At 52.7% G+C, this 27,230-nt stretch overlaps 1 protein-coding gene across 2 annotated transcripts in view; it reads right to left on the bottom strand.

Annotated features, from left to right (window-relative positions):
* Zc3h7b (zinc finger CCCH-type containing 7B) overlaps positions 1-27,230 on the bottom strand; it is a 53,709-nt gene that overhangs the window by 13,407 nt on the left and 13,072 nt on the right. The window contains exons 2-15 of one of the 2 annotated variants that reach the window (XM_050165652.1): positions 14,968-15,026; positions 14,000-14,033; positions 13,677-13,874; positions 12,137-12,295; positions 10,327-10,407; positions 9,487-9,543; positions 7,086-7,128; positions 6,470-6,663; positions 5,875-6,196; positions 5,014-5,072; positions 4,145-4,244; positions 3,634-3,795; positions 2,163-2,368; positions 702-802 (exon numbers count right to left, since the gene is read on the bottom strand). In XM_050165652.1, the coding sequence (XP_050021609.1) occupies positions 702-802; positions 2,163-2,368; positions 3,634-3,795; positions 4,145-4,244; positions 5,014-5,072; positions 5,875-6,196; positions 6,470-6,663; positions 7,086-7,128; positions 9,487-9,543; positions 10,327-10,407; positions 12,137-12,295; positions 13,677-13,874; positions 14,000-14,033; positions 14,968-15,020 (1,769 nt within the window). In that variant the 5' untranslated portion in view covers positions 15,021-15,026. The remainder of the gene's footprint in view (positions 1-701; positions 803-2,162; positions 2,369-3,633; positions 3,796-4,144; positions 4,245-5,013; positions 5,073-5,874; positions 6,197-6,469; positions 6,664-7,085; positions 7,129-9,486; positions 9,544-10,326; positions 10,408-12,136; positions 12,296-13,676; positions 13,875-13,999; positions 14,034-14,967; positions 15,027-27,230) is intronic. The other variant, XM_050165654.1, reaches the window with a different exon arrangement.

Below are 27,230 nucleotides of genomic sequence, written 5' to 3'. Positions count from 1 at the left end.
TGGGGCCAGCTCAGCTTGCAACTGTCTACTGACAGAGGTGTCAGACCCTGCCTATTGACAGGTTGGGAGAAGGCAGAGCCCATGAATAGGAGGCACTGTCCCAGAGCTGGTCTTATACCCAGGAGGATGATAGTGAGGCACTTCCTCTGGGTGGGGAAACTCAGTGGCCTTCAATGAACCCAACAAGATAGAAACAGCATTACTCTCAGGGAAGAGGAAACACAAGGCTGCAGGAGCTGCTGCTCCAACCTACAAGCAACCCTGGCCAGGCTGGGCTATAAACCCAGGACTGCGTAACTCCAGGGCCTGACTCCATCCCTAATGGTGGAGCAGAACAGAGAACCAGAAAGAGCAAAGGCAGTGGAGTCCTCCTGACCCAGCTCTTCCCATCCCGTTTGACACTGAAACCATGACAACGGAAGGTGCTGGTTGGCCACATTTGTCTGCTGACCAAGCTCTTCCCAAGCCTCAGCTTTCTTTTCTGTACAAGGGGAGCAGGAACCCCTCCCCAAAGGGCTGTGGAGACCATTCAATACCCAAGACAACAAGCAATGATTGGACAGTAAGTGTTCAACAAATGTGGTTCCTATCCTTTACGGGTGGACATGTCACCATTTTGTCCTTTTTGGCGGAGGCCTTTCCTTATCTGTCAAGGAACCGCCCCACCCTTGTCTGGCCCCTGGCCCAGCTGCAGGACTCACTTGTTGTTGTAAAAGCTGTGCTTGGCAGCCAGGTTGGAGCACACAGATGGACAGTCCTTGGTGCCTTTGCTGATGATCCGGGGCTTACTGTCGAAGCAGATCTGTCCGGGGAGGGCATGGGCTGGGACCTTCACAAGGCCACTTGGGGAGGGGATGGGTTAGAACTCCACAGTGGCCATCTAGGCAAGGACAACTGGTTTCTGTAAGCCCTGCCCTAGGTGGGGGGGGAGGAGTGTGGAAGAGAACCCAGGCTCTGCGAACCGAACCTCGGGTCTCATCACACAACTCCAGTGCTTGGGGCAGGAGTTACTCCGTTCCCTTGGGCCTCAGTTTTCTCAACTGTAAGCTGTGAATGATTAACCTGCTTTGTCCCATTGGCTCACTGTGCAGGCCACAGAATGGTAGAAAAGAGTTCAGTAGCTCCTGTCTTATGGCTGTGGGCTATGGTTCCCAAGCCAACTCTTCCCTAAAGAAAGACAGCACAAGTTTATCTGCCCTCCGCCCAGGCCCTTACTCCTCAGAGATGAAAACGACAGTCTCCACTTTTAATGAGCCAAAACTAGGAAAAGTTGGTGGTCATGGTGGTGCACACCTTTAATCCCAGTGCTCAGAAATACAGACAGGTGGGTCTCTGTGAGTTCGATACTAACCTGGTCTACATAGCAAATTTCAGGCCAGCCAGGGCCAAATAGGGAGTCTTTGTTTCAGTATCTCCTCAAAACAAACCAACAACCCTAACATTTGGAAAGCTCAGTGGAGCTACTAGGATCACAGCTGGCCCAGCAGAAAATGAAGAAGTTTGGGAAGGATGGCACAGCTGGGTCACTGACAGGGAGCAGAGCAGGCACGGCCAGCCTGGAACACAGGTGGAGGGCAGAGGGAGAAGCGGAAAGGCAGGCGGAGGACACCTTGCTCTAGACAGACAGCTAAAGTAGGCTAAATTTGCTATACCCATTTGGGGACAACACTGGACAAGCTTCTAGGTCTACCTGGCCCGAGAAAGCGTGGGGGCTTGTTCTGGGATCTGGGCCTAGATGCTGGGGCTTGCACCGCAAGCTGACTCGGCCATATGGCCCTCAGGCTCCACCTCACCTCAAACCCCAGCATCGCCGGTAAATGAGAACAGTATCTGTGTGCTGGAGCTACCCAGGAAGTACGGATAAAGATCTGGCACATTACGGGATCCCAGGAAGAACAGATGGGGTCATTACTGTTTTCTTCCTGGCCTCAGTTTTCACCTTTGTAGAATGAGAAGCCAGACAGGATCTGGGTTCTAATAGGATCCCCAGGCCTAACTTTCTGACAGTCTCTGGCTCTAGTGACTTTAGAGCCACGCTTTACCACACCCACAGGCTCCAGGGCCAACAGCTCCTACAACGACCAATTGACCAGAGGCACAGCCCAGCCTTCAGCATGCCTGGGACTACTGGGGACTGGTGAAATGGTTGGGCAGGCGGGTACCTCACAGAGGAAGGTGAAGATGCCCTGGTGCTCCTTGAGGAGCTTGGCAATGGTGAGGCTGCCTCGCTTGACACCCCCTAGAGGGTCGAAGAGCAGGTCACGGTTGAGGGTGCCCTTCCGCTCCTCTGTCCACACGTCAATCTCCTCCTGATGGTAGGCGAAGGTGCAGTTATCCCCATACTTACAGTCTTGCTTGTTAATCATGTCTGCAAAGAGACAAGAGGACACATGTTCTGCCAGGAGGCACCTGGGATTCACTGTGGGCAGCAGGACTCGGAACCACCAAGTCAGAGCACTGGTGGGTGCTGACCTCCCAGGAGAATGCTTTCCCCAAAACCAGGTCCCAGTACCTCTGTGTTTAGCACCTCCACACCCCCCCACTGTGTCTGTACAGGTCAAGCAAGACAAAGTGTGCCAAGGGATTTGTAGAATACGCACATCTCCATAAAGAGGAGGGGTTTTAGGATTATTCGCCAGGGAAGTGACTAACTGCATGACTAGGGTCAGGAACACGGGCCACAGGTCTTGAAGGAATGGGTTGCATCCTCAGCTGCAGAGGGAGAGGGAAGTGGTACAGGGAATGGCTTCCAAGACCTGGGCCATCAGCCTCGAAGGGCAGAGCATGTGCCACGGGGTGGGGAATGTGGATGTGGGCATGCACTGGCCTTCGTCCCAGCCATGGGCAGGGCTTCAGGGATGGAATGGTCTAGGAGGCCTGTGTGTGCAGCTGCGCTGAGCAGGGTGAGGGCACAAGGCCAGAGCCGTGGTGGACTCTCAAAACTTCCGTTTCTTTCCTACAGTTATCCTGATATCTGGTGTTGAGAGCAGAAGGTTTTGTTTGTTTGAGACAGGGTTTCTCTGCAGCTTAGGAGCCTGTTCTGGAATTTGCTGTGTAGACTAGGCTGGCCTTGAACTCATGGAGATCCACCTGCCTCCCAAGTACTGGGATTAAAGGCATGCACCACCACACACCGGCAGAGAGCAGAAGGGTTTTATGCAGAAGTCTGGTGTTGAGGTCAAAAGTGCTGCAGTACTGATGTGCTTAATCTCATGGCTGTTCAGGGAAACTGATAAAAAACAAATAAGGTCTATTCATTGCTGACCCAATTTCTAGGAGCTGGAAGTGAGGACAAGGAAAATAGTGTGATCATTAAAAAACTGATAGTTGCAAGCCTTTCCTGTGTTTTCTATGGACTCTTCCCATCCCTTTGGGAATACTGTGGAGTAAGAACCTGGCCGTCTCTGGGCTGTGGGAATCTCACATGGGATGGTACAGGCTGTCACATGGCTCCAGGTCCACAGGACATCCTGAGTGATCTCTGTCTTTGGACAAGGCCAAGAGAGGAGAGGCTGACTCTCAGGTGGGCCCCGGGTTTTATCTGAGCTCCATCATCTTCTCCTGTGGCCATTCTGCTATAGGCCTGGGAGGAGCTAGACCTGGCTGGCACCAGCCCCGCTATGGTCCACTCACCTTTGCACAGGTAGTAGGAGCCTACAAAACTGGTTTTGGTGGGCCGGGGCCGGATGCGCTTCCAGATCTGGTCCTCCGAGCTCCTAAGTCGGCCGAGAAGGATGTCCCTTTTGCACTTGTGCTCAAGGCCCTCGCGGTAGGTGTAGTCACCAGCCCTGGGGCCTGTGGACAGGGTACACAGGGATGCAACTCCAGGACAACCAAACACCCTCATCTGGGTCGCTGTAGCTCCCACTGTGTCTCCCCTGGCATGTTCTTGCTGGGAAGAGAGAGGACTTGGGAAGCCCTCCAAGGAACCCACCACATGACTGCCCCAACAGGTCTGGGCCTAATAAGTCTGCTCTGGATTTGTGAAGGTGGTGCTTGGCGGAGGGCGGGTCCTTCAGGGGAAGGCCTTGTTTTCCTAAGTGAATCTCCCACTGACAGACAGGTACTTTTGGTCCTGGCTTCCACATTCCTGAGATTCCCAGCATCTCCAGGGCAGAGGGGTGTGCTGCATATGCGAGATTACCTGTTTTGGGGTAGCATAGCTGACAGGCCTGCTTGAACTCATGGGTGGCAGCCAGAGGGTTCTTGATGAGCAAGGCGGTGTTGGGCATGGAGGGCTCCGGCTATAATGGGAGGATGTTGGCCATCTTGGGCCCTGAGTGGTACCTGGACCACCAGGGCCAGCCAATGCAATGGAAATAGGTATGTTTTTGACCCCCTCCTCCAATCTGTCCTACCCAGTATCAGAACTGCGGCCTAGGACCCTCTTCCACATCTTCCCAGGCCTTGTATTTGTGGTACAAGGGGACTCTTGTACCACTAACATCAGGGCCTGCCTCTGAGGCCTCTGGGCTAAGGCAGGACAATAAGTAGAAGCCAGCTTGGCCCCAGAATGTTTCCTTGAATTAAAGGTTATCTTGAAGGTAGAGAAATGCCAGTAGACTTGTTTAAGGGCTCTACCCATGCTGTCCCTGCAGGGTCCTAGAAATCAAGACAGGAAAAGTAGACCCAAGGAAAGCCAGTGATTGTTCTAGGGCCACTCAGCTAGCATCTAAGCCGAAGTTGACATACACGCTGCTCATTCGTGGTTTATTTGAATCCAGAGCAGGCTGAGCCCAGAGATGAGAGACATGATAATACTAGGGCCATCACTTAAGGCTGCTCAGCCTCCCCCTCACACAAGAGGGTAAGGAGTGCCCAATGTGTGCTCTCTGCTTAAGGCATGGAGGAAGGGCCAGGAGATCACTTGGGGCTGGTCTATTCTGAGGGTGTCCCTCTTGGAGAATGCAGCATCTCACCAATGTAGAGGGCTCACTTTACCCCAAATCTGGGACTCATAACCCCAGGATGAGTAAGAAGCCTGGTCTGGGATTCCCCACTCAAGTTACTCACTGAGGGGGCTGGCTTCTGAGTACTGCTTGGAGGACGGTGGTCCTGTGAGCTGGTCTCTTCTAGGAAAAAAGACACGGGAGTCATGTGCCCTAGCACTGAGGACATGAGGGGCCTTTCTGGGATGCCCCGTACATTTATTTCTACCTCAGAGAAGCTTCATGGGCCCACCCTCCTATTTTCATGGTCACAGCCCTGGAGGAAAGAGGCTCCAACATGTCCACCCTTGCTTATGCCTTCTGAGGCTTCCTGCTGCCCATGGGAGAAAGTCCAGACTTGTAGCTTGGCTCACAGTGAGACCATGGCTCACCCACATTTCCCCCAGGACCCCTGCTCTGGCCCTCAGCTATCCCTGATCCTCCACCATACAGACCCTATGCCTCCAAGCCATTAGGTCCCTCCAGAAGGAATCCCTGGCTCCTCTCTACCCCTACCATCCCATGGGTCCCTCAGTCCTGAGCGCCCTTGACGATCTCTGACCTCCAAAAGCCAACCCTATAAAGGCCTGCTCAGTTTCCTATGTCTCTGGGTCCCAGCCCAGAGAAGAGCCAAGGGAGCTCAGAACCTTGCATCAGAATCATGTCCATGGGACCTGAGTCTGGAGGTTCAGGGCTCAGGAGGCCTGGGGAGAGCAGCAGATGGAGTCACTAACACAGTCCTACTGTATGATCTAGAACGAAGACACCCAGTCTGAGACTCAGGCTCCAACAGCACTGAGCACAGGAGAGATAAGACAGTGTGGACTGCTCTGGACTGTGATGGGGATGAGGGCATGTGCTTTGGAGGCACAGAGCTGCAGAGATCAGAGACACGGAAGCACTGTCAAGGGAGTAGAGCGAGAGAGTGTACCCACCAAGGCCTCACCTATGAAGGAGTCAGGCTTGTCCAGGGAGCCTCGGGCTGAGCCAAAGCTGTCAAGGGCATCTAGCTGAGCCTCAGAGTATGGTAACAGATCCAGGGGGTCCAGCGTGGGCCCTGGAGAGTCAAGGGCATCCAGCACAGAAGCAGCCAGCTTCCTGGAGGGGTCCATGACAAGGCCAAAGGAGGCAGGAGGCAGTGGGCTGGACACGGGGATGGAGCCACCCACTACAGGTGGCAACAGTGGGGTCCCACCAGGAAACACAGGGATCAGCTGAGGCAACTCACTAGGCACACCACTGCCAGGCAGGCCACCCTGGACCAGAGACTGCAAAGTGGGGACAGAGTCAGGGGTCAGAAGAGAACATGACCATCCAACCTGCGGGAACCAGTAGCTAGGAACCAGCTACTCCTCCATAGCCTGCCTTACATGCTCAAGAAGAGGCCCTGGCTCTCTGCTCAGTCCTTCTGGGGTCTGCTCTGAAGACTCTGGCAAGACCCTCTATCCTCCCAACTGTGATGTGAAGCTGGGGCCTTCCCTTGCCTCTTCGTGAGCAACGGGCTTAGAGGCACAGAACAAGAAGTCAGCAACATGGCTCACCAAAGAGTCCAGGAGGGTGTCCAGCTCCGGACCAAACACATCTGCATCTGAGAAGTCGTCGAGGCCCTCAGTGCTGGGGAGTGTCCTGCTGCTGCCGTCCAAGGGGGCCAGTAAGTCCAGAACGTGAGGGAACAGGGGCATTGTGGGAGTGGAGGGGAGCAGGGCCGGGGAGTCCCGTAGGTCCACGTGGCAATCTGTGGAGGGGGTGGGCTCAGTAGCTGAAAGGGCCCTGTGTGGTGGGGGTGTTGCCTAGTCACTAAGCCAACACCTTCCCTTCCTCCCCAGTTCCACGGGGACCTGCTTTCCCTATTCCCTGCCCCAGGTCCAGAGCTAGTCAAGGAAGGAAGATAGCCTGGAGCTGGAGGGAGGTGAGGGGGAGTCCTCATGGCCCTGACTCCACTCCAGTACCCACCAGTGTCCCCCTTCTCTCGGGCCAGCAGCGTCCTCTTTGAGCGCTATTAGCTATAACCTGGAATCCCATGAACAGAGCAAAGAAGCAAGGACTCTGAACTGTGGTACTCAACAGGGGCAGGCGTGGGTGAAGGAAAGGACAAGCGGAGGAAGTGTCCCTTCCTGTCCTGCATTAGTGTCCCACTCGACAGAGCTGAGACAGTACCTGTCTCGATGTCATCTATGGATCCCAATCCGTTAGACGTTCCCTGTGGAGAGGAAGGTCAGGTGACAGATGGAGGATGGGATGCCACAGGGCCCCCATGACTAAGCCCACGGCCACCCACTGAGGAACAAACACCTACCACACTTGTAGGCCGGCTTTTCAGTCAGGGCCTGGGCAGGCTTGGGTTAGGAGAGGTGTAGTGGAACTAGCCTAGCAGGTGTACTGCAGGGTGCAGCGGTCCCAGGGAAGGGCTATACCTCTGGGGCTCAGTTTCCTTACCTGAAGTCCTAGCCATATCCTCAGACAAGGGTTTTGGGTTATTTTGTTTTTGTTTTTGAGACAGGGTCTCACTGTGTAGCCCTGGCTATCCTAAAATTCACTATGTAGACAAGGCTATCCTTGAACTCAGAGATCCACCCGCTGGGATTAAAGGCTGTGACAAGGGTTTTACGGAGCCCCTCACCTCACAGATGGTTTCTCATCAGAAGACAAAGGCGTCCCCCTGCCTAGGCTCAGCCCCCAGCCTCACAGGAAGCTTCCCTCCCTCCAAGGAGAATGTTGTCTGAGGTGGAAGCCAATCCCCATTGCGTAGACGAAACAGAATTCAGAGGACAAGGAGCAACCTGGCCAGTAATCACAAGAGCCACTCCCTAGGCCCCAGGCCTAGTTCAGGAGAATCTGAACTCTGTGGCGGTGTGTGTTGGGGTCACAGTCTGAGAGTATCCTCTGGGCTGGGGAAAGGCTGGAGCTTGTTCTCTGGTTCCAAGTCATGCACCCTATCTGGACTAGTTTCCTCGTTTGTAAAGGACACAGAGCCACACTGTCTGGAACTGTTACGGAGACAGAGCGCAGCGGAGGCCGGCTGCACAAGCAGCTCTCTGTACTCATCACGAGTGTAGCGTGTGCTGTCAGGAGGTCGGCTTGAGCAGTTAGCTCTCCAGCCTCCCTTTCTGGGCCCCAGGGAACTCCTCTGCCTTGTTTCAGCCACAAGAGACGTTAGTCACTCCTCAACCCTGAACACACCCCTCTTTTCCCTGATCCCTTCACCATCCAGCAGAACCTTGTGTGTCCAGGATGACCCTGTCATCCTTTCTGTTCTGTGGAGAAGGCCCAGACTCTCAGCATTAGCCCCTCCCTAAGGGCAGCAGCAGAAGTCATCCAGCACCCTGCCTCACCTACTGTTTTAGCCAACACTCTGTGAGACGCTCGGCAGCTGCCACTCTTGGGTCAGTGTAGGGCTGTCTGACTAAGGCCTGCCTTGAGCCTGTCCAGTCTGTCGGTTTTTTGGGACCAGGCATTCTCCCAGCCCCACCCCTGAGCCTGTCCTCAGATCACACAGTGAATACGTGCACATCTGTTCCCTGGGGTGTTTGTACACCACAGATAAGTTGCTCAGATCAAGGCTGCCGTGCTGATCGGGGAGCTGCTTTTCCCACAGTGTGTACAGACAGGAGTTGAGGGGAAAACAAAGGAGGCCAGGGATGAACACCTTACGAACAGCTGTCATTCTCCCCATCAGTGCTGCCTAGGCCCTGCAGGACAAGAGTGGCCGCCCAGCCCTCCTGTCCTGGCTTTTCTCTCCCTGCCCTTTTGCACAGGACCCCTGCTACTAATAGTCACTTTGCAATAATGGCCTAAGATACCCAAAGGCCTGAGGGAAGGGGCGGAGTGGCCACCTCAGAGATGAGCCCCTGGTGCCCAGTACAATCTACAGGATAGTCATATGTGAGATCTGGCTGCTGTGTTCTCTGTGGGCTTCTCCAGCACAGGAGTCATTTCTCAGGATGGCCTCAGAATCTGACCCCCAACACGTGCCTGAGGAACTATACCAGTGGAGGGAGCCCCTTCCTCTCCTAACTATAGGGACTCTGCTCAGGCTGCTCTCTCTGGCCTGTGAATCCCATTCTCTCTCTCCCAGGCTGAGCCGCTTCCCAACAAGGAGCCAAAACAGCCTTCCTTCAGCTTCTTTCTCAGCTCCTAGTGCCTTGTAGACTCAGATCTGCTGTGAGCACAGCCCAGGCCACCCACTTGTAGGCACACAGGTGGGGTGACCAACTGGCCAGAGAAGTGACTCCCGTTCTGGAGAAGCCCACAGGGCACGCAGCACCAAATCTCTCATGTGACTGTCCTGTAGATTCTACAGGACGCCAGAGGCTCAGCCTAGACACCACCTACTGCTGGCTTCTTCGCTCTGCTTGGCCTTCTCACAGACCTCCATAACTGTGACCAGTCCTGACCTTTATGGATGAGGTTCAATGTATTGATAAGGAAATGGGTTGGTGAAAGACAGAGGGTGCTGTCTGGGGCCTTTGTAGTCCACTGCCTGAGCTCTTGGAATGGATGGAGACAGACAGACTGGTATGAAGTTGGGGAAGCATTTGAGGTCCTGGATCATGCCTACCTGATCTGTCACGCCAGTCGGGGTGCCATTACTAAGCAGAGAAAATGTTTCCAATTCCTGCCAGAGATTGGGGAGAGGTGGACAGAGATCAAGAATGTGGAAACAGGCAAAACATCCCACACAGTCAGGACAACAGAGACCCTGACACCAGCTGTGGGGTCTTCAGTGCCACCCAAGACTCCCTACCTGCACACTGCCGCTGCCACCTGCTCTGGCTCCCAGGGTCACATTGGGCTTTTTTATTTTTTTATTTTTTAAATTCCAAGTGTGACCTGGACTGAGGGTCTAAACATACACATTACTATGACGTGCCAGGTGCCATCTCGTATTTTCCCATTTTAGTCCTCAGAGCCTCCTGAGGTGGGCGTAATTATCTGTCTTCCAGATGTGGAAACAGGCAGTAACGTGTCCAAGGTCAGGCCAGAAAAACTTAAGCCATATGTTCTGGGACACACAGGTTCTAGACACACGGCAGGTGACATATGTGGACAGGAAGGAGTCCAGCAGACACTAACATTCAGACAGGCACCATTTGAGAACACAAAACTGAAGGGCGCCAGTGTCAACTTGGGCCATCTCCAGGGTGGTTAAAGTCGTCCAGGGCAGTGGAGAAAGCTGTTTTAACAGCTGGTGTCTAAGGGAAGCTGGGAGCTTTGGCTGTTCTTTCCGCTTCCCCAAGGTCCTGCTACTCATTCCAGGCTTTCAGCCAACAGGGAGGAAGGTCACCTGCTGTCATCCCCTCTGTCCTTACCAGGCTCTGGCTACCTCACTCGGGATCCCTACAGTGCCTAGTCCCTCCTCGCACACCACTTCTTTATGCCCACCCCAGCTCCCACCTACCTGGGGTCTCTTATACGCCTTCCGCACCCGCAGCCCGAGCTTCTGAGCCAGCTCCTGACCCAGCTGAGTGACATTTTCATCCTGCGGAAGGCAGGACATAGGGTTAGGTGGGTTAGGTAGCCCCGGTGCACACGGCTGTGCTCCTGCACACCTCATGTGGCCCTGGGAGGTGACACTGGCTTTCCAAGTCATTGCTGGGAACAGTGGGAGAGGCAAAGGAACACATTTGCTTTTATCTTTTTCCATCCTTTTTTTTTTAGTTTTTCGAGACAAGGTTTCTCTGTAGCTTTGGAGCCTGTCCTGGCACTAGCTCTTGTAGACCAGGCTGGCCTCAAACTCACAAAGATCCGCTGCCTCTGCCTCCCAAGTGCTGGGATTAAAGGCGTGCGCCACCACCACCCGGCTATCTTTTTCCATCTTATCTCTAAGACTGGGACTTGCTACCTTTGCTGGGCTGGCCTTGAACTCCTGGGATTATGCGTACCACGCACGGACTGTAATTTTCATTTTCTAGTGGTGCTAGGAATCGGTCTCTGTGTGGACCTGGCTGTCTGAGTTCTCTTTGTAGACCATGTTGGCCTCCAGCTCACAGAAATCTGCCTGCCTCTGCCTCCTAAATGCTGGGATTAAAGTTTCATTATTAATCTCTTTTTCTTTGTAGAGTTGGGGGAGAAGCCCAGAGTCTTGCACATCCTAGGCAAGTGCTCTCCTATGGGTCACACCCCCCAGCTCTTACCTATTTTATTTCTAGAATTCCGAGAGTGACAGTGAGCGCGAGAGCCCCTGGGCTGCGCTCACTCACTCCAGCCTCATTCTCTCCCCAGTGGAGCCATGCTGCTGCCCTGACTTTTCCCTCCATATCTTTTCTAGAAAGACCGATAAAGAAGAGGACAGGAGTCCCTGGACAGCCACTAGGCCAGAGACAAAGTTTCCAGGAAGGACATTTTGTGGATTCTATACTGTAGTTACACCTGACAAACGTAAGTGCTAGCCGGACGGTGACAGCACACGCTTTTAACCCCAGCGCGTGGGAGGCAGAGGCAGGAGGATCTCTGTGAGGTCGCGGTCGGTCAGCCTGGTCTACAGAGTGAGTTCCAGCACAGCCAGGACTGCACAGAGAAACCCATCTCAGGGGTGGGGGGAAAAAAAGAAGTGCTTGGGAGTTTGGGAAGGTAACAGACCTGGATGCCAGGATTGTTTCAGTTAGTCACCAAAGGGCAGTGGGCCTTTTATTTATTTATTTATTTATTTATTTAGTTAGTTAGTTAGCTAGTTAGTTAGTTAGTTTTTTGGATCGTGTTTCTCTGTGCCTGTCCTGAAACTCGCTCTGTAGACCAGGCTGGCCTCAAACTCACAGAGATCCACCTGCCTCTACCTCCTGAGTGCTGGGATTAAAGGCGTATGCCACCACCACCACCGAGCTGGGCAGTGGGCCTTAATGTGTGCCTGTGTGGACACCGTATAGTAAATCCTTATAAAGTGACCAAAAGGCAGAGTGAGGCATATACCAGCTTCAGTGAATAAATGACAAGGGGCGACATACATGTGAGTATCCAGCAAAGCTCTCTCTTTGTCACTTCCCCACCAAGTGACAGCCCAACACCGACATCTCTTCATCTTGAAAACGAGGAGGAGAGCATCAGTTTGGCAGCACAGGGCTGTTGGAGGCTGAGGGATGGTATATATACTACACTGCAGTTTTACCAATGGCGACACACAGTCCCAGCTCATCAACCTCCTACGACGCAGAAGTATGTGGTGGCAAGGAGCACTGAAGGGCCAGCACGCATGCTCGGGAGACAGGACTCACGTGGGGAAGGGCGAGGGAGCACCGGCTGCTGCATTCATAGGCTTCTTTGTGGCGCCCCAGCTCATTGAGGGCACGCGCCTTGCGGAACAGTGCCCGGATACTCTCGCTGTCCAAGCCCAGCGCCTTCTCACTGTCCTCCAGCGCCTTCTCATACAGGCCCTATGGGAGACAACCAGGGAGCCCGCTGGTCAGCATCTCTGACCCTAGGCATGGAAAGCAACCTCACTTCCCTGCGGAGGAACTGCAAAGGGCATGGCCTCGGGGACCGGGCTGAAGAGTTTCAGGGCAGAGGTCGGAGAGAGGGCAGTGTTGACTCTGACGGCATGAAGAGGATAGGCTGATGTAGGTACGAGCAGGACCCTGTGGGTACGGCCGCAGCAGTGAGCCTGCTGGGTGACACGGCTGTTGACCCGTCTGTCCTTGGCTTGGAACGTCAAGGACTAAGAATGACAGTAGCCCCTCCTCACAGTGCTGCAATCAGAGAGAAAGGTCACCCCTGAAATTCTAATTCAGTTCATCTGGGGTGGGGCTGTGACTGAGGATGCTTGCTGATGTTGTTTTGTTGTGGCTATGACTGTGTTTGTGGGTGTGTGCCCAGCGGTGTGCAGGGAGGAGCCGGAGGCCTCCATCTTATTTCTTCAGACAGGACGTCTCATTGGACCTGGTTTCACTGACTGAAGAAATTGGCAGGACCAGTGATTCTCAGAATGCGGATCACGACCCCTGGGTTGAATAATCTTTTCACAGGGGTTGCTTAAGACCATCACAAAACACAGACATTTACATTATGATTCATAACAGTAGCAAAATGACAGTTATGAAGTAGCAACAAAACTTTATAGGGGCTGAAGAGAGGGCTCAGAGGTTAAGAGTACTGGCTGCCCTTCCAGAGGACCTGGGTTCAATTCCCAGCAACCACATGGTGGCTCACAGCCATCTGTAATGAGATCTGATGCCCTCCTCTGGCCTGCAGGCATACACGTAGACAGTGCACTCATACCTATAAACAAGTAAATTAATTAGTTAATTAAGAAATAATTTTATGTTTTGAGGGCCACTACAGCATGAGGAACTGTATTAAAGGGTCACAGCATTAGGAAGGTTGAGAACCACTGGGCTAGACAGCGAGCTCCAACTGATGTTATAAGGAGAAGGGGGTGAGGGGGTGAATGTGTGTGTGTGTGTGTATGTGTGTGTAAATATGTAAGTACATGTGTGTCTATATGTAGGTATCTGTGTCTGTGTGTGTATATATTTGAGTATATTTCTATGTATATGTGTGCATATGTACGTATGTACGTGTTCTGAGAATCAAACATCAAACTCAGGTCCCTTGTGCTTCCAAAGCAACAAGGCAAGTGCTTCACCAACTGACAGAGCTCCCTCAGCAGGCAGCAGGCACCTACATGGTGCACAGATACACATGCAGGCAAAACACCCATACACGTAGAACTAAAATATAAAATCTTTTTTAACCAGGTGGTGGTGGCACACACCTTTAATCTTAAAGGGGCGGGGAGAGGAAAGGGGGCAGGCTCACCATGGTGAAGTAGCAGGCCGCTCTGTTGACATGCAGCTTGCACAGCAGTTCCCGGGGCAGAGTCACCTGGTCAGAGGCAGCGTACTCAGCCACGTTCAGCCCTTCCATATACTGCACCAGCGCCTGCTTGTAGTCTTCCTCCCGGAACAGGTCGTTGCCCTCGGCAAACAGGTTCTGAACAAGCTTGAGCAGGAAGGCCTAAGCAAGGCAGGTACACGGGGCCTCAGCAGGTCTCCATCCAGACTAGCTCAGTTACAACCTTCTGCCCTGACACAAACAACAGCCAACCGTCCCCTTCACCCACCCACCAAGGTGACACTTACCTCATACTCTTCTTGCTTTAGGGGTAGTGTTGACCTGGTAGGAAAGAGAGACATAGGACGGTGTGAACCCATGGGTCCAATGCGACTGGCACTGAGGTTGTGCCAGGAATAGGCTTCTCTCACTTAAACTGAGGTCAGCTGTGACTGAGGTACAAGGTGAGAGGGCTGCACGAGATCCCTCAGTTCTGATGGAAGGACTTGCATTTTCCCCAGGCTTGCCCAGCCAGCAGCTGGGCTCTGCCAGCGAGCTCAGCCCTCTCCTCAGGAAAGCAAGACTCCAGGGGTCTCTAACTCACAAAGGCAGAGTAGCCCTGGCCAGGTCTAGGAAGCCCCCAGGCCTGGGAAAGGACAGAGGAGAATAATTGGATACTGGTCACGGCAGAGGCAAGGGTGGCTGGTACGGGGAAAGAAATGCTGCTAGGAAATTAACCCCTAGTCTGCAACTACGACCTCACTGAACCAAATCTGTACCTCAGCCTAAGGGAGAGTCACAGAGCTCTTGGTCTGGGAGGCTTTGCCCGCCCTTCTCCTGAGCTAACTCAGATTGTTGGCGCCTGACCGACTGACAGCCATCAACCCGTCAGGTCAGACACCAACAAGTCACTCGGGGCTAATAGCTACACGTCCTCGCCTGTGGCTGAAACTCCAAAGCTACAGCTCTGCGTGGAAGGGCTCTGGACAGCTTGCGCCTGCCAGGCTGGAGGAAGGGCGGGGCTTGTCTCCTGGTTCCTCACAGAGGGGAAAACTGATGCTCCGTGGAATAGAAGATGGAGGGTGAGGGGAGGATGGTATACTGGATGAGACCCAGGGACAGGCAGGCCAGGCAGGCCAGACACATAGACTTGTGGAATCCCTGACCTCTGCCTTGCTGGCTCTGTCCCAGCTCACCCCACCTCTCCACATCCCAGTACACACTGAGCAGGGCTCAGCCAGGAGGAGAAGGAAAGCCGGCCCCACTGCCCACTTACTGGATGAACTGTAGCCCCTTCTCGATGTCCGCCTTCCGTTTCTGCCTCTCCATCAGTGTCTGCAGGGAGAGCACAGTCCATCAATCAGACAGCAGGGGCGGAGTGGACCAGGGGCAGCTGATATCCCTACCCCACCTGCGGCTGGTGGAGGCTCTTTCCCTCCCGCTCATCTCACTGGAGAGGTCTGAAGGGTTTTTTGTTTGGTTGGTTTTCGTTTTTTCGAGAAAGGGTTTCCCTGTGTAGCCTTGGCTGTCCTGGAACTTGCTCTGTAGACCAGGCTGGCTTCGAACTTAGAGATCCACCTGCCTCTGCCTTCTGAGTGCTGGGATTAAAGGTGTGCACCGCCACCACCTGGCTGAAGGGGTCTTTAGAGTGAGAGTCCATCTTGGGACTACACAGACCGCAGACCATGCTGCTATACTGCAGACCCAGGACCCACTGGCCTCATTTGTGTGATGAACTTGAAGGGCACAGGTGAGGGCCACCTGTCCTTCACCACACGATGGCTTGGGCAAAAGCAGTGACTGGGACCACCTCAAGTTCAAAGGAAAACCCTTGTTTCCCCATTGAACGCAGTCATCTGTGCTCCCAGGGACGAGGGGCACAGGACCGCCAAGGAGAAGGAAGACAGAAGTACGAAGGACAGCCAGCGGCTGTGTATGTAAGGGCACCTGGCAGTCAGGGTCCCGGTCATGCAGCAGCGAGAGACCAGAGCCCATTCACCCTGACACACGAAGGGAAACTCAGCTGTGGTCCTGAGGTGGCAGGCAGCCAAGGCCACACTTGAACACAGCGTGTGCTTTCCTTCACGTCCACCGGCAGTCCCTTCAGGCCACTAGTGAGTCCTAGTGATGGCTGCCTAGGAGGAACGATGGTGTGAGCACCTCCGGCCTGAGCCTGGGCCGGGGCGTGGAGCTCAGCCCAGGAGGGCACTGGGACGCGGGCGTCGATTCCTTCCACCCTCTCCATGGCACATCTGTAGCTATCGCTCTCCACCAGGAAACGAGGGAGTTTAGGGATGTCTCAGCTGATGGGGACATAACTGTCATCCCTGGGAGTCCCAGTGTGTGTGTTTATGGAGCACTGACACGCGCCCACTACCCAACTGGTTGGACTCAGACCTGGGTGTGAGCTCAACATTCACACTTACTATGACTCTGGCCTTCAGTGCCCCAAGGGGGTAACAGGGCTGATGGCAGATTCTGCCACATTGACTAGCATGAGGGTCTGGAAGGTGACAGGTGCCGAGTCCCTGATACAGATAATAGTAGAACACCATGGGAAAATGTGTCACCACACACGGCCCCTCTCTCTGGCAGGACACTACATCGTGGTTCTTGGGTCAGATACCTGGCTGCAATCCAATGCCATGGCAGGAGGCCAGCCATGATAGCTCTGGCTTCTCAAGCAATCTTTGTCCTCCATTTCTCTGTCTGCAAAATGAGCCCCTGCACCCCTCTCTGCCCCTTGTCACACAACCCTGCATCCTGCTTTCATGGTTCCCTCAACCCTCCCGGCCTCCGTGCAAAGGCTTTTCTCCTGCACCAGTCTCTCTGGGGTCCCTGAAACAGCCCCACCACCCCTCACTCATCTAGTGTTGGCCAGGAACCTGGGTAGCTTAGGAGGGTCAAGGCTTGTTCTGGACGTACAATTGAGCAGGGAAGGCAAGGCCATGCCGGTTACCATGCAACGGGGCCCAGGCCCACGCAGGGGAAGCCTCTGTGGGTCTGACCACAGGCACCACATGGCAATGGCGTGGTCTCGACCCATGTCTGCTGAGCCCCCAGTGTTTGGGCCTCGTTCACCATCTGACCTCTGCCCCTCTTCACCCCCAACCTGTACTGTCCCCAGATACTGAGCAAATCTCACTGTCCCTCAATCTTCTCAAGTATGCCCTGGAGAGGGTTTTTCAAATCCACACATTCAAGCCCGTCTGACCCCCGCCTGTTTCCAGGGCTGTCCCACAGTTTCCCCTTTCTTCGGCCAATCAAGATGTCCTACACTAAGCCAGGTGTAGTGCTGCATGCCTGTAATCCCAGTACTCGGAGGTTGAGACAGGAGGATGATGAGTTGGAGGCCAGCCTGACCAACCTTCCTGAGTCCATGGCTTCTGGGAAACCCCCAGCAGGCAGAAACACTTCCACATCAGGCTTAGCCTTGACATCCCAGCAGACACAATTACACAGTGCCAACAGGTAAAGAATCCCCACTTGAGCACTAAGAGCAGTCTTCTCTGTTGACTGACTTTGATGCCTCTTTAATATTTTTTTTTTTTGTTTTTCGAGACAGGGTTTCTCTGTGGCTTTGGAGCCTGTCCTGGAACTAGCCCTGTAGACCAGGCTGGTCTTGAACTCACAGAGATCCACCTGCCTCCGCCTCCCGAGTGCTGGGATTAAAGGCGTGCACCACCATCGCCCGGCGACTTTGATGCCTCTTATTCTTTCCTCTATCCTTGGGAAACAAAAACCTGATACTGGCAGAAGCCGGGAGGATCTCTGTGAGTTCCGAGGTCAGCCTGGTCTACAAGAGCTAGTTTCAGGACAGGCTTGAAAGCTACAGAGAAACCCTGTCTCGAAAAAGCAAACAAACAAACAAACACCAGATACTGGCAGAAGCAGCACTGAGGCAATCCTAAATTGTAGGGTTGGTTTGCAGCAAGCACTTTATCAGCAGACCCCTGGCAGGTCTGAGTTCCTCTGCTGGGAATGAGAAAGTTGGCGTTTCTGTACCCCAAACCTGCTGCTTCACAGCCTAGTTAGAGGCATGGCCAGACAGCCCCCAAGCGTCACCTGAACAGACTTCTGTCGTGAACAGACTAGGTGACACAAAGGGACAGCTCTCGCCCTGGAAAGGGGGGTTGCACTGGCCTTTTACTTTGGTTGCTTTGGGTTTTTTGTTTTTTTGTTTTGTTTGTTTGTTTTTGGATTTTCGAGACAGGGTTTCTCGGACAGAGAAACTCTCAGGTTTCAAGACAGAGTGCTGGGATTAAAGGCATGCGCCACCACCGCCTGGCTTGCTTTGGGTTTATTTGTCTGGGTTTTGTTGTTTGTTTGTTTGTTTTTAGGATGAGTCTTACTATGTAGCTCTGGCTTCCATAGACCAGCCTGGGCTCCAGCTTTGGGTGATCCTCCTGCCTCTGTTTCCGAGTACTGAGATTATAGGTATCCACCACTACAAATAGCTGAATTTGAAGGACAAACAGGAGCAGGCTTGTCAGTGTTGCGCAGAAGCCTTCTGGGTGACCACCTGCTCTTGGGTTTTCCTCTCATCACGAGCTAGGGCTCCTGGCTGCCTTTCATTCAACCTCGGCGGGTGTAGAGTCATAAGTGACAGATCCGTATTTGAGAGCTAGACACTGAGGCTCAAATGATTCGTAAGATATGCAGCCAGCGAGTGGAGGCCCTTCTGGAGCACCAGAGCTCAGGTTAGCAGACCCCTCCTCAGGCATGTCGGAGGCAGAGGCAGGCAGATCTTTAAATTCAAGGCCAGCCTGGTCTATAAAGCAGGTTCCAGGACAGCCAGGACTATACAGAGAAACCCAAAAACAACCAAATAAAAACAAATTACGAAATCAGAGACAGACCCTTTCAGCTTTGGGAGTGTATTTGGGGCCTGCCACTAGCCCCCCAAGCGGATGTTTGGCATCATTCCATGTAGGTAAACATCATGTTTCTCCACAGTTCAGGTCTCGGGGGTCTACGTGGATCACTGAGGTCCTCCTGCTGTGTATAAAGGCCTCAGAGCAAGACCAGTCTATAGATTTCAGCTCAGAGAGCAACAAGGCAGGTAGAGGCTGCTGGGGACACCTAGGGGTGCTGGCTAAGGCGGACCTCTGGGTTCTCAAAGTGCTTTCAAGAAAGAACGTGCCATACATGATGACTATCACCACAAGAAACGTCTAGCAAGAAACACTCACCAGGCCCGCAACCACTCCTCCCCATCAGTGCCACTACTGCTGAGAGCCACATGAACGCAAAGGGTGTGCAGTCAGAGACCCAGGTCTGTGGTGGTCTAGGGAAACCGTGGGGAGAAGCCGGGCTGTAACAAAGCTGCCCTTTCTGCCCTCAACCTGAGCCCAGACAAAGCGAGGGGCGGTGGCTCACACCCTTAATCCTAGCATTTAGGAGGCTGAGGCAGGCACGTCTCTGTGAGTTTGAGGCCAGCCTGCTCTACAGTGTGAGTTCTAAGATATCTAAGACTTCACTGAGAGACACTCCCATCCCAAGTCTAAAAGCAAAACAAAACAACAAAAAACCAGCATAGACCCAGACAGAACTGCATTCAATTCCAGCAATGCCTGCTACAATTCCATACTTGGTGCTGCTGGGGACAGGATGGGGCCCTCTCAGGCCACTTGCTGCCCTTGGAGAACTCCTGGGCCAGCGGAAGAGCTGTGGTGCAGGCCTTGAAACTGCCAGGTGTCAGAGGGGGACGGATCCTCGAGGGAGGATGGATCCTCGAGGGAGGATGGGGGTGATGCAGGAAGTAGTGACTGGGCTGGGAGTCCCAATAGGAAGTCTGCTAAGAAGGATGCAAATTGGCCTGACACCCCAGTATCTGTGTCACCCCAGAACTTGTATAACCATGCTACCAGAAAAGCCTGGGTCCCCTTCTTCTCTAGAGCTGCAGTGTGGGTGGGGCACCCCCGTCCCATGACCAGGAGAAAACTCTAGGGGAAATTTAGGCATCTACCCTATATCATGGACTCCACACTTCCAACTGAGAGGCCTCCTGCTGGCATTGTCCCATGATTCCTGCTGAGAACAAGACCACGAAAATAATCTATTCATGTCCCACAGACACAGACAACACACCACTAATCACAGGGAGCAGCAGACTGCATAGAGGGACAGCTCCCAGACAATAACGCTCTGCAAGCCAGACAAAGAAGGGGAAACCAAGCGTGGTGTAGGGGTGCACACCTGCAATCCCAGAATTTGGGAGGGAGAGGCAGGACGATCAGGAGTTTCAAGGCCAGCTCTGGCTTCATAAGGACTTTGAGGCCGGTTGGACTATAAGTGACGTATCTCTCTTTCTCATATCCTCCCCCGACACACACACACACACACACACACACACACACACACACACCAAACCAAAATAACAACAGCGAAACATGCCCTCAAAGGGTTCACTGCCCAGTGAGAAGCCTAACAACAGAGACAGAAGATGACAAACAGGTGCTCGTCATCCACGCATCCATCTGAACAGCCATCCGGGAATGCAGTGAGCACTTCAGGAGTATCTTCCCGTGGGGACCTGAAGAGATGGCTCAGCGGTTTAGAACACTTGATGGCGCTAGTGGAAGACCTGGGTTTGATTCCCAGCACCCACATGATGGCTTGCAACCATCAGTAACATCAATTCCTGGGATCTGATACCCTCTTCTGACCTCTGCAGGCACCAGGGATGCCCATGACAGACATACACACATGCAGGCAAGACAGTCATACAATCTTTTGGGGGAGGTGAGACGGCTCAAGTGGTCAAGGGCACTTGACCCCAAGCTTAATGACTTGAATTCAGTCTCTGGAACCTAAAGACAAAACAGATGCCCAGACTTGTCCTCTGACCACCAGACGTGAACCGTGGTATGCTGGCACTTACACGCACATACCTGCATATATCACAGACAAACACACACACACACTTCCCCAGCAGAAATATCTTTAGTGTTCTTGGGCAAGCAGGATCTAGCCAGGGGCAAAGTTATTAGTGTCTTTTTTAGAGGTAACACAACACAAGAAGGACATGTGACAAAAAATGAGAATGACAGGAAGGTGCATTTTGGAGTCAGAGAAAGCAACTGTAACACCTGAGCAGAAATCTCAGTGACGAGAAGAAATGAGCGCTGTGAATAGCGCGTGTGTGCGTGCGGGGGTGTGTAGGTGTGTGCGTGCCTACGTGCACATGCATGGGTGCACACGCAGGTGTGAGCGTGCACATGGGTGTGCACGCGTACGGGTGTTCGTGTGTGCCTCTGATGCCAAACAAACAAACAAATACAAAGACCCTACCTTGAGGGTTTGTAGGTACAGCAAGGGCTATCTGTGGCTTTCACTCTAAAGTGCATTTTGAATAAAAAGGGCAGCTCCGTGTCAGGCTTTGCTCCATGAGAAAAAGTTGGCATTAAATACCTGAGACTTATTTCATCTCATTACTAGCTAAGCAGACAGGAAGACAATACTCCCTGAGGCTAGGAAGGTTGGCAAGGCCATGTGGTTAAAAAAGACCAGAAAGACGGGCAGCAGGGAGCTCCAGTGGCGTGTCAGGAGAGCACCTCCCGACCCTGGTGGCTTTTGAGCCCACACTTACCCTTCCCCCTCCTCAGGGAAGAAAATTCTCATACGCAGTTATTATGCACCAAATGTTTGAGTCTCCTCCAAGTTTCTATGCAGAGCTATTGGCTCCTATTTACATCTGAGGACCAGGCCTATGGGGGAGCGGGAGTGAAAGGTCACGAAGGTGGGGCCCTAACGGGCATCTTGTCATGGCAGCCTGGGTGGTCTAGCTCAGATTTTGGTATCAGAAAGCAGGTACTGCTTTAAAAGATACCTGGACACGTAGAGCCAGGGGTAGAGTAGAGACTGGAGGTGTTTGAACTGCATGCTAGAAAAAGCCTAGGGGCAGAGGCTGGTGACATGGCTCAGTGGGTAAAGGCACTTGCTGCCAACCCCCCAGGACCCACATGGTGGAAGGAGAAAATCAACTCTCACAAGTGTGCTGTAGCACACACACACACACACACACACAGTAAATAAGTAAATAAACAAACCTAAAAACCCAGACTGCTGGCACAGGAACTAGAGGCAGAAGTACAAATATTAACGGTGATTCGAGCGAGGACTGAAAAAGGCAGAGGTGAGACAGGGGGAAGGGCTCTGCTGTCCCCCAGCACATGGCCACCATCACAGACAGAAGGCTCAGAACATGTCCAATGGTTCATTCACAATTGTTCCGGGCTGGAGAGATGGCTCAGCAGGTAAGAGCACTGGCCACTCTTCCAGAGGTCTGGTTTCAGTTTCCAGTATTCCCGTTGTGGCTCACAACTGTCTCTACCGCCAGCTCCAGGGAATATGACACCTCTTCTGTCTTGCCTGCATTTGTGTCTATGCACCATGTGTGTGCAGTGCCCTCAAAGGCCAGAAGAGGGCGTCGGATTCCACTGGAAATGGAGTTGTAGACAGTTGTGAACTGCAAAATGGATGCTGGGAATCGAACCTGGGTCCCTCCACTGCCAAGCCATCTCTCCAGCCCTCAGCCCCATGCTTGCTTTTTGTTGTTATTGCTACTGGTGGTTTTGTTTGTTTTGTTTTAGACAAGTTTACCAATCAAAGCCCAGTCTAGACTCAAACTCACTATATAGTTAAGCCTGGCCTTAAACTCCTGATTTTCCTCCTCGACTTCCCAAGTGCTGGGATTATAGTCATGTGCTGTACACCTGGCATGGAACATATTGTTTTTAAATTTTTATTTGTTACTTTTGTATGTGTATGATGTGTGCATGGACGTGTATAAGTGCACACACGTGCCACAGCCGTTATGTGGAGGGCAGAGGACAACTTTCAGGAGCCAGTTCTCCCTTCCCACCATGGGATTCAGGGATCAAACTCAGATACTCAAGCTTAGCAAGTGCGCTACCCACTGAGCCATCTTGTCAATGAATGTATTATTTTTTAAATAAGCGTTATGATAACAAAAAACAACTATCACACACCAAATAAATAGATCCAAAGTCCAATACAACTTAGAACTTATATACAGCTAGCATGGGCCAATTCTAACCGAATCTATTAGTCTTTAAAAAATGGATGGCAGATGCCAGGAGGTGGTGGCGCACGCCTTTAATCCCAGCACTTGGGAGGCAGAGGCAGGTGGATCTCTCTGTTCAGGGCCAGCCTGGTCTACACAGTGAGTTCCAGGACAGCCAGGGCTACACAGAGATACCCTGTCTTAAAAAACAAAAACGAGCTCCGGAGGCAGCCGGATCTCTGTGAGTTCAAGGCCAGCCTAGTCTACAAGAGCAAGTTCCAGGACAGCTAGGGCTGTTACACAGAGAAACCCTGTCTCGAAAAACAAACAAACAAAAATAAATAAATAAATAATAAAAAAGAAAGGAAAAGAAAAACTTGAAGCAGCCTGCTTGCCCATAAAGGATCCACCTAAGTAATTAAATACAACACATCTACTAAATCTACACCTACAATGACGGCGGTGCCTCCACGTGTAACTACAGCACAGAAGATCCCAGCATGCTTTGTGTGCCGTGTGTTTACAAGCAGGGGAGGAGTTGGAAAGATGCTCCAGCACTCTCATTTTCTCTACGGGCTGGAATCCGCTCGACAGCAGGGGGCCAGGACAGTTTCTGCCGCAGCAAAGTTTGGATCCTTTTCCACAGGCAAAATCTGAGTCACAAAACAGAACTGACTTGGGACCAACTCAGTAGGGCAGGTACCAGGTGGGACCAGCAGCCTGAGAACTCCGGAGTTCAAAGTCCTAGGTTCCCATTCTAGCACCAAGATGAGGGAGAGAGGGGAAGAGCTGAGAATGAAGGAGAGATGGACACGACACGTCTACGTTGGTCCCGGAGGAACTGTGCTGGCCTCCTGAACATCTCAATGGTCCTGTGCTGGCCACAGAGTAAATTAATGATGGTAGAAGGAATGGACAGACATCAGCTCATCCAACCCAGTTATTTCACAGATAAGAATGAGTGGATACTGAATAAATAAAAGAAAACTTAGGCTGAAAGAAATGAAGACTCACAGAGCATTCGCACCTGCTGAGTGGTTACCACGTGGCAGGGGAAGTCATCACTTCCCCAAAGCTCCACACGGCTTAGTGGGTAGACACTGGGAACATTCCCCATTTTGCAGAGGACAAGAGGACACTGTGGGCACACAATAGTGAACTGCCTCATCCACAGTGACAGAGTTGACAGACGCATGGAATTCCCACCCCGGAAGTCTGGCCCCAGAGCCTACCTACATCGCCATCGCCTTGCTGTCAATCAAGCAGACCCAGCTCCAGGCCTCCGCCATCTCCCATCATGCTCAAAGTCTTCCCTGGCTCACAGTAACTCCTGCTTCTGATGCCCTTCGGCACAATACACTATGCCCCGCCCCCAACCTTGACTGCAGTTACAGCCAGAGTTGATTACACACCTCTCCACCCCCACTCAACTCCCTAACACAGAGACCATTCCAATGCTCCGTTAGCCAAGTGGCCCTCAGCCCCAGGAACCTCCTTGCTACCTAAGTAGCAGCTTTTGACTCGCCTCTTCCTGGACCTCGGGCTGCATCTGCCGCCGCCTCCCACCTCCAGGATCCTTTCTGCTGTCTCTGGTGGTGACTCTTCTTTGCCCAGGTCTCAAAAGCTACGTTCCTGAGATTCCACGGACAATGCTCCTGCTCCTGTGCTGTCCCCAGATGAGCTCCTGCATTTCATGATCTCATGAGTCACGCCGATGACTCATGAATCCACCCTTCTGCCAAGCGTGCCCCCTCCTCAGCATGCCAGATTTTCAGCTCTCACTTAATGGAGAGTGGTACCTGGATGCCCACTGCCCAGGCTGTCTATGACTTCCACCCTTTTCCTAATCTTGGGCCCTCTAACTAGAACCCCATACTCCCCCCACCCAGACAATTCCTATGCATCTTTTAAGACCCATGCCCGGGGCTGGAGAGGTGGCTCAGTGGTTAAGAGCACTGGCTGTTCTTCCAGGAGCCAGGTTCAATTCCCAGCACCCACAAGGCAGCTCACAACTATCTGTAACTCCAGTTCCAGGGGACCCGACATACATGCAAGCAAACACGAATGCACAAGAAATAAGTAGTTAAAAAAGACCCATGCCTGTGGGCTGCAGAGATAGCTTAGCAGATAAGAGCACAGGCAGCTCTTCCAGCGGACTAGGGTTCGATTCCCAGCACATACACGGCGGCTCATAATTACCTGTAACTCCCACTCGGGAGGCAGAGGCAGGCAGATCTCTATGAGTTCGAGGCCATCCTGGTCTACAAGGGCTAGTTCCGGTACAGGCACCAAAGCCACAGAGAAACCCTGTTTCGAAAAACCAAAAAAAAAAAAAAAAATTACCTGTAACTCCAGTTGCAGGTGATCCAACCCCAGGACACAGGAGTGCACAGAATTACACACAGGAAAAACTCTCATACACATAAAATTAGATTAAAATGCAAAGACTTACTTCTATGTCTACCACGCCGTCTCGGATGCCCTTCCCAGCTGCACTGGGCCTCCTCCCACTGACCACATTCCAAACTGAACTTAGCCTCTCCTCCCCTCACCTCTGTGTTCTCCATTCTCGCCCTCTGCCAGAGCTCTGACCGTCATCTGGTCTCAGCTCCCAGTTCCTGCCACCTTTAACCTGACCCTGCAGCTTCTCTCTCTACGACCACAGGCCGACATCACCTTTCACCAACAACCTCCAGTGAGACCCCTCCAATGTGCTCCCATTCCGGGGGGCTAGCGGCATCTGATTAATACATATGCCAATGTCATTCTCCTTCTCAAAACATGTGGTGTACACACTAACACACACATACTAAAAAAACAAAACAAGGGGGCTGGAGAGATGGCTCAGCGGTTAAGAGCACTGTCTGCTCTTCCAAAGGTCCTGAGTTCAATTTCCAGCAACCACATGGTGGCTCACAACCATCTGTAATGAGGTCTGGTGCCCTCTTCTGGCCTGCAGGCATACACACAGACAGAATATTGTATGCATAATAAATAAATAAATATTTAAAAAAAAAAACAGTAAAACCTGAATAAACTGTCTAGTAATGTTCCAACGCCAGGTCTCTGGTTTTAATACTATACATCACCTACACAAGATGCCACTGTTAGGGGAAGCTGAGTGAAGGGGATTTTTTGTACAGGTTTTGCAACTTCTTGTGAATGAAGCTGGGCAGTGGTGGCGCATGCCTTTAATCCTAGCACTCGGGAGGCAGGCAGGCGGATCTCTGTGAGTTTGAGGCCAGCCTGGTCTACAGAGTGAGTTCCAGGACAGTCAGGACTACACGGAGAAACTCTGTCTTGAAAAACAACAACAACAACAAAAAGCTCAAACAAACAAGACTCCTGTGACACCATCACCAAAAGGACAAAGTCCACATTCTTTAGCTGGTGTCAGCAGCACAGCAAGGCACGCCTGGCCTCTCCTTGGCCCATGGCAAGGTCTGGAACAGTAGAGCTTCGGGCTGTCTCCCCAGCAGGGGGCGTCCTCCATACCGTGGTGTGTCCTCCACTAGGAAGCCTTTCTCCCAAACCCCACCCAAGCTCACTAGAACCACGGTGCAGTCCCCGAGTCCCCAGCTATGAGCTCCCGTAGGCATCTGATTCATCTCTGAGCAGCCCATAGAAAGAGTGCTCAGGAACCCATCAGGAGCCAACGGTGGTGGCACACGCCTTTCATCTTAGCACTGGGGAGGCAGTGGCAGTCAGAGCTCTGTGAGTTCGAGGCCAGCTTGGTCTACAGAGGTAGTTCCGGGACAGTCAGGGCTACACAAAGAAACCCCTGCTTGAAAAACAAAACAAAACAAACAAACAAACAAACAAAAAAAAAAAACCACAAGGGAACCCCTCAGGAGGAGCCCAGGAACCTGAGGACAACAGGAGGCTGCTGGCAGTCACCGAGGACACATACTTCCTCTTACCACAGAAAGCCTGAAACCTCGCCTTAGCCTTTCCGGCACTCTGTAAAAAGGAACAGTTATATCCCCGTGAGGAATGAGAGGCACAGGGCGGAGCCTGCCCAAGTCGCACTGTGAGAGATGATAAGCCTTGGGACTTGCACCCTGGCAGTCGGCTCTGGGGCCCCATCCTATCTATCACTTTCGCCACGGGCACGGCTCTCCCTACACAGTCTTCGCCCTGTCTTCATGCACATGTGGCCTCAGGTTCCACTACAGAGCAGCAGACCCCAGAAGGCAGGGCGGCTGCATACCGTGTACTCACCACCCCAGCTCCCGTCTCTCTTCCTCAGCAGAGCAGGAAGGTTTCACGGCGCCATCCTCAGCCCTACAGGCCAGCATCCTGGGTCTGCCTTCCTTTCCCACAGCCCTCACAAGCATGTCCGCCCACTCCTGGACTCCTGCCCCTTGGCCACCAGGGAGGGTCATACTTAATTTCCACAGATCACCTGAACATGTTACCTGTGATCTGTGGCAGGGCTGTAAGGGTAGACGAGAAAACCCCCTCCCAAGATCTAGCATTCCCTCAGACAGCAGTAGTCTTGTCCTTGAGTT

Source organism: Alexandromys fortis, unplaced genomic scaffold (assembly GCF_014885135.2).
Source record: "Alexandromys fortis isolate MF-2015 unplaced genomic scaffold, M_Fortis_MF-2015_v1.1 scaffold_157, whole genome shotgun sequence".
NCBI lineage: Eukaryota > Metazoa > Chordata > Mammalia > Rodentia > Cricetidae > Alexandromys > Alexandromys fortis.
Note: the sequence above shows the minus strand (reverse complement) of the source record. Positions and strands in the feature narration are given on the sequence as shown.